We start from the raw sequence: 12,845 nt of genomic DNA on the forward strand, positions 1-12,845 counted from the left end.
CAAAACTTTGTGGTTTATAAAACAAACAAACAAACAAAACACATTTTATTATATGCCATGAAATTGTAAGCCAGAGATCTGGGCAGGGCTTTGCTGAGCCTTTTCCACATGGTGTGAACAAAAGTTGCTCAGTGGCATTCAGCTGGTATATGGGCATAGTCCCTGAGAGAAAATAATCTGCCACCATAAAGAGACCTTGCCTATGAGATGATCTCACTTGTAGTTAGCAGCATATTATGTGTCATGCTGAGTTATTTACATAGCAAATGGTCCTAATGAAGATCAGTAAGATCTCAGTTGTTGTTCTTGTCCTACAATGCAGCATTGGTAAAGATGCTTAATTTACTCCATGTGTTCTCATCACTTCGAATACTTTTTTTTGTCATAAAAGCATTCAAGCATAAATAGCAAGCTAATTTTATAAGAAAAGAAATATCAATAGATACAGAACAGGTCAAAACCCATAATGTGGAAATGAAATAACCATACTTAAGTATTTCTAAAAGTTTTAGCTGCAACATTATGCTAAACCTACTCTAGGATTTACATTCAATAAAATATAAATTTCCTCAAACTTACATACTCAAATAGAAGGTAATATTCACAGTTTGCCAAATATTTGTATGCAATGCAAAAACACACCAAAATTTTGAAACTTTTTTGCCTATGATACCCTATATTCAAATATTTTTAAATATGTATGCATAATCCCAAATACCTGTAAGTATAGAAATATTAAAATGAGTGGTGTTCTCTACCCAAGAAGAAAATATTTAATGATTGATTACATTATTCTTTTAATTCTGATTTTAATAGGTTGTATATGTACTATATAGGTAAGAGTGAAAAATAGATTTTAAAATTTTATTTGTTGCAGAAGAAGCAAACACTTCATATGTTACTGTCAAGAGCTATCCTAAATGAGGCAGCAATATTCAATGGTAGTTTCTAAAAGAAGTTAATTCCACTCCAGCTTTACAGTATACTTAGCCTCCACAGATCTTCTTGGCCAATCTCCAAATCAATACAAAACTAGTTCAGATGCCAGGCGTGGTGGCTCACGCCTGTAATCCCAGTACTTTGGGAGGCCGAGGCAGGCGGATCATGAGGTCAGGAGATAGAGACCATCCTGTCCATGGTGAAACCTCGTCTCTATTAAAATACAAAAAAGTAGCTAGATGTGGTGGCACGCGCCTGTAGTCCCAGCTACTCAGGAGGCTGAGGCAGGAGAATCACTTGAATCTGGGAGATGGAGGTTGCAGTGAGCCAAGATAGTGCCTCTGCACTCCAGCCTGGCAAAAGAGCAAGACTCCGTCTCAAAAAAAAAAAAAAGAAAAGAAAAAGAAAAAAAAAAACTGGTTAAGAAACATCTAGATTGCTCAGAAGGAAAAAAATGCAATTTAATTTTTTTCTTTGACATATAACATTTAATTAAAAGTTCTTCCAAAGTGGAACATTTTCTCTTTAACCTATCACATTTCATAGTGATATGCCATACAAGCCGTCATGAATTAAAAATTCCTAAAAGACAATAAGTGGTTTAAATTTCTGAAAATTTAAATATCAGTTAAATGTAAAAGTGTGATAACAAACATGAGTGTTGGCTGGGCACAGTGGCTCATGCCTGTAATCCCAGCACTTTGGGAGGGCAAGGTGGGCGGATCAGATGAGGTCAGGAGTTTGAGACCAGCCTGGCCAACATGGAGAAACCCTGTCTCTACTAAAATACAAAAATTAGCCAGACGTGGTGGTGGGAGCATGTAATCCCAGCTATTCAGATCTGAGGTATGAAAATTACTTGAATCAAGGGGGCAGAGGTCTTAGTGAGTCGAGATTGCACTACTGCACTCCAGCCTGGGAGACAGAGCAAGACTGTCTCACAAGTAAAAAGTATTAGCATTCAGAACAACTGGAAAATAACTATTGGAATACTTTTATTTACATGTTCTGTTTTCTAACTGAGGACAAATGTCAAATACAACAAAGTTTTCTGCCAATAATATCTATTCTTTTGTTCTTATTTGCTAAACCATATCTTTTATCAAACGCCAAGCTACTAAATGTTAATAACTCATTAAAATTGTGAAGGGAAGAGTGAGCTTTAAAATAGATGAAATTTTTAAATATGTATTTATATAACTAAAAATATACATATCTTTAAACTGGAAACACTTGAGGTAAACAAACTTGATTCACATAACTTGTTTACTTTGGTAAAAAATTTGATCTTTCACAGGCCCCAAATAAATCTTTTTTTCTTTGTTAGTTTGGTAACATTAGTCCCAAGTTACACATGATACAAAAAAAAAATCTCTGATTAGTGAGAAGTAAATAGATAAACCCTGACAGTGTCAGATACCGCTATCATGAAAAGTACTTGTATGCAAGATGAAGCTGTTAGGCTCTTACAAGCTGCAGTATGATCCTGAAACTTCACATACAGGGCCAATTTTACTCATTATTTTTTCAATTCCAGATTATTTTTGAAGCATCTAGTTTTATGCCTGAATGTTAGCGTCGTTTGATTAATAGTAACCATTGTTTTCATCTTTTATAATGATTGTGGATTCCCATGGGTTTATGTATAATGCATATATACACAGATGATGGTTTATCTATGTACATATACATATACATCATTACGTATAAAGCACTCACTTCCAAAAATACATCTCTGAAACTGTATCACCTTGTATATATAATTCTCTCAATAAGACCCTTCATGTTTCCATAAACAAATGACCTCTGTGTTCTTAAATACACTGTAAAACCTTGTAAAAACTTATGCTAAGTGAAAGAAGCCAGACACAGAAAGTCACATATAGTGTGATTCTCTTTATTTGAAATATCCAGAGTAGGCAGATCTTTGGAGACAGAAAGCAGATGAATGGTTGCCAGTGACTACAGGAGGAGGAAAGAAGGCCACTAAATGGGTAAGGGGTTTCCTTTTGGGGTGACAACAATGATGTGAAAATAGGTAGTGGTGGTGATGGCTGTATAATGCTCTTAATGTACAAAATGTCACTGATAAATGTTATATGTATTTGACTAAAATTTTTAAAACACACATATAATAAAATATAATAGAGTTTACATCAGACATTCAAGGAAACACACCAGTTGTAATATCTTCAAAAATTATTATTCTATGACATTATTATCCACCTTAAAATTATGAAGAATCTCTCAACTTTTCTCAAAAACTTTCTTCCCATGACTGGGAAGAAATTCTTAGAATTCTGATTTGAAGAGCATTTGTAGTGTTGATTGACAATAGATTATCACAAAGACAAAATTATAGTTCATTTTCCCAGAGACTTTCATTGTTTTAGGACCCAAGTCATATGTTTCAGTAGTAGAACAATTGTTTAGTGGAAGTCCAAAAATAATAATAATCAGATGCCCACATATTAGATATACAAAATGAGGCCAGGCATGGTGGCTCATTCCTGTAATCCCAGCACTTTGGGAGGCCGGGGCAGATCACCTGGCCAACATGGCGAAATCCCATCTCTACTTTGAAAATGCAAAAATTAGCCAGGCGTGGTGGTGTGCACCTGTAATCCCAGCTACTTGAGAGGCTGAGGCAGGAGAATCATTTGAACCAGGGAGGCGGAGGTTAGTGAGCCGAGCTGGCGCCACTGCATTCCAGCCTCGGCAACAGAGCAATACTCCATCTCAAAAATAAATAAATAAAATACAAAATAATGTCTTATGTGTAAATGATTGTTTATTTTGGCATGCAAATTGTGTAATTGACATCAAGCAGCAGTAAAGTCAATGAAGAATGAATATTCTGTTGGATCTAGTGGACTTCCACATCTACATTGTCTAAACCAGGAGAAATATATAAGTTTCCCCTTCATAGTTGGTATAACACAAAATGGAGTGAATTGGAGTTTTGGAGCTGAGAAGTGGGCAGAAAAATGATGCAGAAACTTCTGCCATTTTTTTCTCCCACCCACAGCCTTGTTGATGCAACTTGCTATGAAGGACAGAGAGCAGTCCATCCGGTTGTCTAGCCCAGTTTTTAAAAGGCTGAAAATTAGGTATACAATTGGCAGTCAAAGGAGAATTGAGTAGAAATGTCACAATGAGAACACATGGACACAGGGAAGGGATCATCATACACAGGGGCCTATCGGTGTTGGGAGTTAGGGGAGGGATAGCAGGGGTGGGGGGTTGGGGAGGTATAGCATTAGGAGAAATACCTAATGTAGATGACGGGGTGATGGGCGCAGCAAACCACCATGGCACATATATACCTATGTAACAAATCTGCACGTTCTGCACATGTACTTCAGATCTTAAAGTATAATAATAATAATAATAAAGAAATGTTAAGCAAGCATCAAAGACAGAAGGGACTGGTGGCTGAATGGGGTCTTGTGGAGCACTGGTGTCCAGCAACTTAGGGGGAGAATAACTTGTTACCTTGCAACCCAAGAGCAACAAAAATGACTAGTTTTCATTGACAGCAAGCAGCTACTGGGAATACTGGCCCTTTGTGGGTGTTTATACCTAAAGCCAGGTACCCACAAACTGAATGAACTATGTTAGTTGAAATCAATTCTTTCAGCTTCTGGAAGAATGTTCCCATGAACTAAGTTTACCTCTCCAGAAATTATTACATTAGAGGGTACGGACTGGGCAGTATTCTAAATGGAATACCACTTTGTATTGTTTTTGCTGGTATTTTAATTTTCACTCATATTTATACAAGTTAAATATTAGATTGTGCTGAATCAATGAAATAACACTCTTTATATCAGATTGAGATATGAATAGTGTTATTTCATTGATCTGGCGCATTTTATGTTATAATCCATCCCTCTTAATTGTATCTTTCCAGAATTCGTACACAATTAGATTGCTTTTTTTAAAAAGTTTTGGAATTTTAAAAAAAATTCTTCCCTTTTCTAAGAGAATAATTGTACACATGATGATGGAGAAGTCAGAGGGAGATTTGAGATAACCTTTTAAGCCTCTCAAGAGTTCTTATAAAATGACTTTCTTCCCTGTTGCTTTAGGAACTGAGAATTGAAAGGCACTTTCCCAATGGGCCATTATTTCAGAATCAGCGGCGCCATGTGACCACCATCCCTGTGGTGGGGTTCATAGAGCAGATGGTATATGCAACATGAGGGATGTTACAGAGATGACATTAGAAGCAATTATTCCACCCTTGGGTGTCCGTATTCTATGTTTCCTGACGCCTGGGAACCTATGTTGTGCAGTACTTCAGAACTATAAGAGCTGATACAGCTAAACCAGTAAGACATTGGTAGGGAGTTTGAACTTTGTTCTTGTTTATTTGACAAAGGTGAGTTATTTTCTGATCATTTTGAAATTTGCCGGGATATCTGATTAGGATTTTTTAAAACAGAAAGAATTCTGGATTATTTTTTCCATCTGGCTATGAATCCAGTAATAGTTGCTTGAATGTTCCACCTTTTCCAATTACTGGCAAAAAATTTTTTTAAAAATCTATTGTTTTAGAGATGTCTTCAAAAACTGGTAGTAATATTCTATGCAAATCAGTTCAAAAAGATATACTGGTTTCCTATTGCTACTGTCACAAATTGCCACAAATTTAGTGGCGTTTCTATTCTTCTATGAGATGGTCAGTCACGTGTGGCCACAAGAAGAGTCAGGGAGGCTCAGGAAAAACACAGTTTATTATACTCACAGGTCCTAGAGACAAAAGGCACAGTGTGCCATGCAGGGCTGTGTGGGAAAGACACCAGGTGGTGAGGAGGCACAAGGTAGGAGCATGAAAGTTTAAGCCACAGCTATTATTGGGGTTTCTTCTGCAAAGGCAGGCAGGGCAAGGTGAACGGTTTCTTTATGGTTGCCTGGTTTGAATAATTTTGCTAGGCTTTGGGCTATAGAGATGATTTCTAGTTGCCTGGTACCCAGCCCCAAGATGATTATGGCACAGAAACATGATCTTCCGGGTGCACTAGCTATAGAGGAAGGAAGGCTCTGAGGTCGTTAGTTTGTATACTCAAGACATGCTCCAGGCTGGGCCCTTTGCTATCTCTGAAATTTGACTAGTCCTGGGAGAGGTAGTCTCTCCTCAGCCAGAAGGGTTTTTTAAGATGTCAAAATAGCATAACATGCAGAAAATTTTAAAAATATGTATACTGCAAGTGGCTTAAACAACACAAATGTACTATCTTACACTTTTCAAGGTCAGAAGTCCAGTGTGTTTTGCTAGACTAAATTCAAGGTGTCTACAGGGCTGCATTCTTTCTGGAGGCTTTGGAGAGAATCCATTCCTTCACTTTTACAGCTTCTAGAGGGTGCTCAGTTTCTTTGGCTTTTTCTTGGCCCTTTTCCTCCAGCAGAGACCCAGTCAGTTTCACATCACATCATTTTGACACTGACTCTCTTCCTCCTCTTCAGCTAGAAGGATTCTTATGATCACAAGATTCCATTTGATATATAATTACATACATAACATATATGTGATGAAGTATAGTTTAATAACATAAACTGTTGAATCCTTTACCTAGATTTAGAGCGAAAACATTACTTACATTTAGAGAGAAAAGATACCTGTATGATCCACTACTACCTCATTCCCCATATTTCCCTATGTAATCAGTATCATGAAATTTGCTGTTATAATTCTAGATTGATGAATATGTGTATATATATATGTATACACACACATACATATACATACATACATACACATACATACATACATACACATGCACACATACGTACATACACACAAACATATATATATATAAAGACAGAGAGGGAGAGACAGAGATTGCTTGCTTTTGAATTTTACAAAACTGGTGATATTAGTTATATCCTCAGCACTTGCTTTTTTTCTTTTTACTGTTTTACATTTCTAAGATTCATCCCCATCATTAGAAATAGCAGCAATTTATTTTCACTACTAGATATTTGATTTTATTGACAAGGCACACTTGATTACACATTTTTCTGCCAATGGATATTTAAATTGTTTCCAGGTTTTGGTTTGGTTTGCCTTGGTCTTTTATTGTAGCTAACAGTGTTGCTGTAAATATTTTTGTATATGTCTTCTGTTGCAAAAGTACAAGGGGTTTTAAGTTTTATACTTCGAACTAAAATATCTGTATCCTGAGTATGCATATATCAAATTTGTGTTACAATGTTAATTTTTCCATATTTTATACTTTTAGCAGCAACGTATAAAGGATGATTTTGTCCTGTACTATTCTTGCCAAATTCTGGTATCATCAAAATCTTATTTTTAACAGCGGAGTAAATGTAAAATGGTATCTCATTAATATCTTAGTTTGCACTTCTTTATTTACTAATGTGGTTGAACAATTGTTTCAGATACTCATTGGACATTTGCAATGCCTGTGTAGGAAAATGTTTTGATTGTTTTGGCCTTTTTCTCCTCAGTGGTTTCTGTTTTCCTCAATTATTGGTATGAAATCTTTTAAAGTATGTTACTGATCAACTCTCAATTGTCTATGTGGCAAATACCTTCTTGCAATATAATTTATGTGTCCGTTATCCTTAAATGAGCTTTGAAACAGAATTTCTTAATTCTGACATCATAGAATTTATTAACTTTTATTTTATGATCAACACTATTGTGCTTTTTAAATAATTTACCTTTCCTCAAGGACACAAAAATATTCTGCTACATTTTCTTTTCAAAAAAATTTTACCAATCATATTTGAACTTTTAATTTACTGCAGGTTGCCTTCTTGAGTAGTGTCATGTTGAGAAGTAATTTAACCTTTTGCCATACACAAAATGTGTTGTTGTACAAGGCTCTTTTCTTCTTCACTCCAGGGAATTTTGTTATAGGCAAGTTACTTCAAGTCTAGTTACAAGGACTTCTCTTAGGGTGGTATTATTTTGACTGTCAGTTTACTTACCCCTTTCTTTACACATTATCACAGATGGCCAGAATTCAAAAACAATTAATATAATTGGATTCTGGGTATAAGAGGATACTGTGGCTATGAGGAATCAGTCTTAAAATAACATTTTTGAAATGCTGAATTTGGTCATGTAATAGCTTTCCATCTTAACGTTCATTTGCAGTGAAAGCAAAACGAAAACTGTGAGGAGTAGTGAAATTTTAGTTTCTAAGATTTTCAGGACATGGTTATTTTAGTGTTTTGCTTTGAACCCTGACCCTGAACCAAATAATAGAAAGATTTAATCAAGCTAATTAACATAGTCATCATCTAACTAAATGTAGTTTAGGGGTGAGAATCTCAAAACTTTATTCTTTTAGCGATTTTGAAATATACAATACATTATTACTAACTGTGCTTACCATCCGGTACAATAGATCACAAAATCATATTTCCCATGCTGTAGTGAATGACAGCATTATTACCATCCAGCAGCCTCACTTCTTACTTCCCTACACTAAATGTATTAAGAGACAGAATTACTTCAAAAAGAGCATCACAATGGGTATGTAGTAACATTTGGCCTTGGTAACAGATGATCTGTTGCTTTTTTCTTGTGTTACTTAGAAACTGAAAGATACCTAACATCTTTTCTAGCTCACGTTTGGAGCAAAAAGTGTCCCCAGAAGAACTGAAAATGTATCTATAAAGTTTATCACTAGTACTAACAACATAAGGATAAAGAGATTCTATCAAATTTTATTACATATACTGCAACTTAAAGAGTACTTTTATTTTAGCCTAAGTGTGGTGAACAGCTGTAGAGACATAAATCTAAAAATGTTACAGGAAAAAATGCTTCAAACAGGATTACTACATATCTTATAAATTGGTACAAATGTAATGTTTTTGTTTGTTTGAGATGAAGTCTCGCTCTTGTACCCCAGGCTGGAGTACAGTGGCATGATCTCTGCTCACTGCAACCTCCGCCTCCCAGGTTCAAGCAATTCTCCTGCCTCAGCCTCCCAAGTAGCTGGGATTACAGACACCTACTACCACACCTGGCTAATTTTTTTTATTTTTAGTAAAGATGGGGTTTTGCCATGTTGACCAGGCTGGTCTTGAACTCCTGACCTCAAGTGATCCACCCGCCTCGGCCTCCCAAAGTGCTGGGATTACAGGCCTGGACCACCATGCCCAGCCCAAATGTAGATTCTTTACTAGTCAATTGTCTTTCCCGGCAGGTATGACTATAACTTGACCTTGTTCAGTCTTCTCCTGCCTATAAAGCAGACAGAGACTGATTTGGTCAGTTACTGATTCCTTTGGTGATATTGAGGGCGTACACTGGAGAATGGTGAAGGAAACAAGAATGAGCCACCCACCATGGAGCTGTGCCTCCTGGTGCCCTGGAGTACAGGCTAAGAGAAAATGACTCGTTCTAGGCTGGTACAAGTTTGTTCACATATCCTCATTTACCAGTTCTACAGATTCTTGTGATGGATGAGATTTCCACAATATCCTGAGTTTTCTGGTAAAAAGTTGAAGTGAACACTGCTCCATTGTCACTTTGGAAGATACGTGGGGCAGCCAGCAAGCAGAAAAAATATTATCTAGCATGTAACCTTAGTTGCAGTTAGAAGATTCTAGACTCAGGGCACAAATATTGATCAAGGGGATATATAGATTTGTAACATTCAGTACAAACCCTGAATTTGACCTGCCAATAAGATAAGCAATCTACCTGCTCTGATATTATTAAAGCATCCGTTGTGATTGCCTGGTTACTATATTCTGATGTCTCATAATTTGGTATTGAAGAAATAGAAAAATAGATGAAAAGTGGTTTTCAGTTCCTGTGAATATCTCCAGCCTTGGCTATTTTGCATGCAAATGAAGTGATCTTCAAATGTTGGCTTTAATGTTGAGTACAGTGAGGTCTATATTTAATTTATTTGCTCATTTCAAAACTCTAGAAAAAAGTCATTTATAAAGACATATGTGGTACTTATTTTCATATACTGTGTATATTCAAACACTACACATATACTCAGCTGTCAACATCTGTCATTCTACACATTAGTCCAAAATTATGAGCAAGAATTTGGTTGAAAACACTGACTTCTCTCCTTTTAAAATTAACTACAAAGGATCTAATTGGGAAATCTCAACAGCCAAATCTTCTTAAAGTATTATTGGCTATAATTGTCCTTTATTATCTTTCATTATTCTAAAATCAGCTTTTATTTTTCTCAAATTACTTATTTCATAGAACTTACATGCTATGTTAAACATGAGAAAATGTGCTTTCATTTTGAAGAAGTACATATGATCATTTTTGTAACACAGAGAGCTTTTCAGAAAAGTTCACTAAATATATTCTGGATGTAATTGTATATCTACTAAAAGAAATGATTCTAGAAAATAAGTGCAAAGATGAAAATATCTTTCTCAAAGTGTCTAATAGCATTCCGGAATTTTATCGCGACAAAGCAGGGAAGTAAAATTTGAATGGAACAGCAAGTAAACACGATAAATTGAGGTTTTTCCTTTGGAGGGCTATAGGTCACTGAAGACATGGCCAAAACCTCAGAACAAGGGTGACTCTTTTAGGGGTAATGAATGAGGATCCTGAAGGGTGAAAGCACCCAAAGATGTCATTGGTTCCTGTTATAATTCAGAAAAACCCAAGATAGTACATAAGATCCCAAACTCTTTTTTATAAGACTTTATGTTTTTAGAAGAATTTTAGGTTTACAGAAAAATTGAGAGGAAGGTATAGAGATTTCCATCTGCTCTCTGCCTCAACACTTGTGTAGCCTTCTCCATTAACTATACACCCCATCCCCAGAAGGGATACATATTCTACAGAGGATGAACCTGCACTGGCACCACATTGACACTATGGATTCTAAACTTTTTAAAGCAGGGTTTTTATTTTTCTTTCTTTCTTTCTTTTATCATAGGATTACAGAGTGAATATCTTTCTTCGTCAAAAATGGAATGATCCTCGCCTTGCATACAGTGAATATCCTGATGACTCTTTAGACCTCGACCCCTCCATGCTGGATTCCATTTGGAAACCTGATTTGTTCTTTGCCAACGAAAAGGGTGCCAACTTTCATGAAGTCACTACAGACAACAAATTGCTCAGAATTTTCAAAAATGGAAATGTCCTTTATTCAATAAGGTGAGTCATGGACTTAAATTGCCGATTTCAGTGAAATAAAATATCACGATGTTTTGTTTATCTGTTTGAATAAATGAACAGTGAATTCCAGGTCTATGCAAGAAAATTCTGCACCTTTTAATAAATATTACCAAATTTTTGAGCAAGTCCTATCCTTGTTCCACTTCAGTTCCTCTAATATACAATTTCCCAAATATGCCTGATCAATAACAACAGACCCAAGTCCCAAATTCAGAAACTATAAAAATTAAAAATTAAAAAAATAAAAAGAATTATGGAAAATTTTAAAATAATCACTTCATTTTAGAAAACCTTTTCAGATGTGACAAAAATCATCAAGTATATCTTGTAAGTAGCTATTTACTGACTCTACATTTGTTTCATATTTAATGAACTCCCAAAGTTAAGTGAGGCCCAGAGTTCCAACTGTCCAAACTTTTTTTATTGGTGTGTATAGTTTGGCATTAATTATTATTTAATATTGATATTATTTTTAAAATGCTATATAGTCTTCTGATAACTCAATAATGAGTAACAAAAATATAAATAAGATCTTTTCCAGGGATTGTGATAAGGGTTCTGATTGTCATCAATTTTCACACAATACAGTGATTTGTTTTTTTCTTCCCTGCCTTGTTCAAAGTTTATCAACAAAATCACCACTTTGCAGCATGTTAGAAAGGATGAAAATTGAACAGCTGGGGCAAAAATCCAAAAGAATGACCAGAGAAACTCAAGGATATTTTTAAAATCCTATATATCAGAAAAATAATCTATGTAAAATGGATCTGAGGTGAGCAAACCTCAACATTCCTTCACCTATAAATATTTAAAGAAGACACATATACATAAAAATATTACCACAATGTATGATTCAGCTGCCTTTCACTTTGCCTTTAAGATTCCTGACAACCTGGCTGATGTTAAGAATCACCTGGGCGACTTCTTGAAAAGTAGATTTCCAAGAATTACTTATATAATTCCTGAATCTGGGACTTGGATCTGTTATTATTGATCACGTAGAGAGCCAGGAATTCCACCCTTTCCCTGCAGAAACAAGGCATACCCTCCCTGCTGGGTGGTTTTAGAGAAGTACTAGTAGACAGTCAATTCTTTCAACATCACCTAGCAGTTACAAGGTCACTTTCACCATAGTGTCAGTGGACATCATGTTTAGAGCTGGGACATCTAGCAACAGTAGGAACCTCTCCCATCACAGGTCAATATAGAGAGTGGTTAGGCAACAGGTGCCACCTAGAAGTAACAAGATAGCACCTTCCTATGCCAAGACAAAGGGATGTCAGAGAAAATCAGTTAAAACTGATTTAAATAAGTTTAAATAAGAGCTAGAGTCTAATAAAATAATATTTAAAATGTCTGGGCTTCAACCAAGAAACATTTATCATACAAAGAATCGGAAATCATTCCAAGAACCATACATAGTTCAATAATTCTGGAAAAAGACAATTAACTGATGGCAACATCAAAATCACAAAGATGAGGCTAGGAGTGGTGGCTCACACCCTGTAATCCCAGCACTTTGGGAGGCTGAGGCAGGTGGATCGCTTGAGCCCAGGAGTTTGAGACCAGCCCAGGCAACAACCCTGTCTCTACAAAAAAAAAAAAAAAAAAAAAAAAAATACAAAACTTAGCTGGGCGAAGTGGCATGCACCTGTGTTTCCAGCAACTAGGAAGACTGAGGTGAGAGGATTGCTTGAGCCCAAGAGGCAGAGGTTGCAGTGAGTCCAGATTACACCACTGCACTCCATCC

The 12,845-nt window shown here is 36.0% G+C and overlaps 1 protein-coding gene across 2 annotated transcripts in view; it reads left to right on the forward strand.

The window, feature by feature from the left end:
• GLRA3 (glycine receptor alpha 3) overlaps nucleotides 1-12,845 on the forward strand; it is a 193,199-nt gene that overhangs the window by 92,555 nt on the left and 87,799 nt on the right. For both annotated transcript variants that reach the window (XM_012454689.2, XM_012454690.2), the window contains exon 4: nucleotides 10,851-11,074. In XM_012454689.2, coding sequence (XP_012310112.1) covers nucleotides 10,851-11,074 — 224 coding nt within the window. The remainder of the gene's footprint in view (nucleotides 1-10,850; nucleotides 11,075-12,845) is intronic.

This window comes from Aotus nancymaae, unplaced genomic scaffold (genome assembly GCF_030222135.1).
Source record: "Aotus nancymaae isolate 86718 unplaced genomic scaffold, 86718_ANA_hifiasm-v0.15.2.pri h1tg000115l, whole genome shotgun sequence".
NCBI lineage: Eukaryota > Metazoa > Chordata > Mammalia > Primates > Aotidae > Aotus > Aotus nancymaae.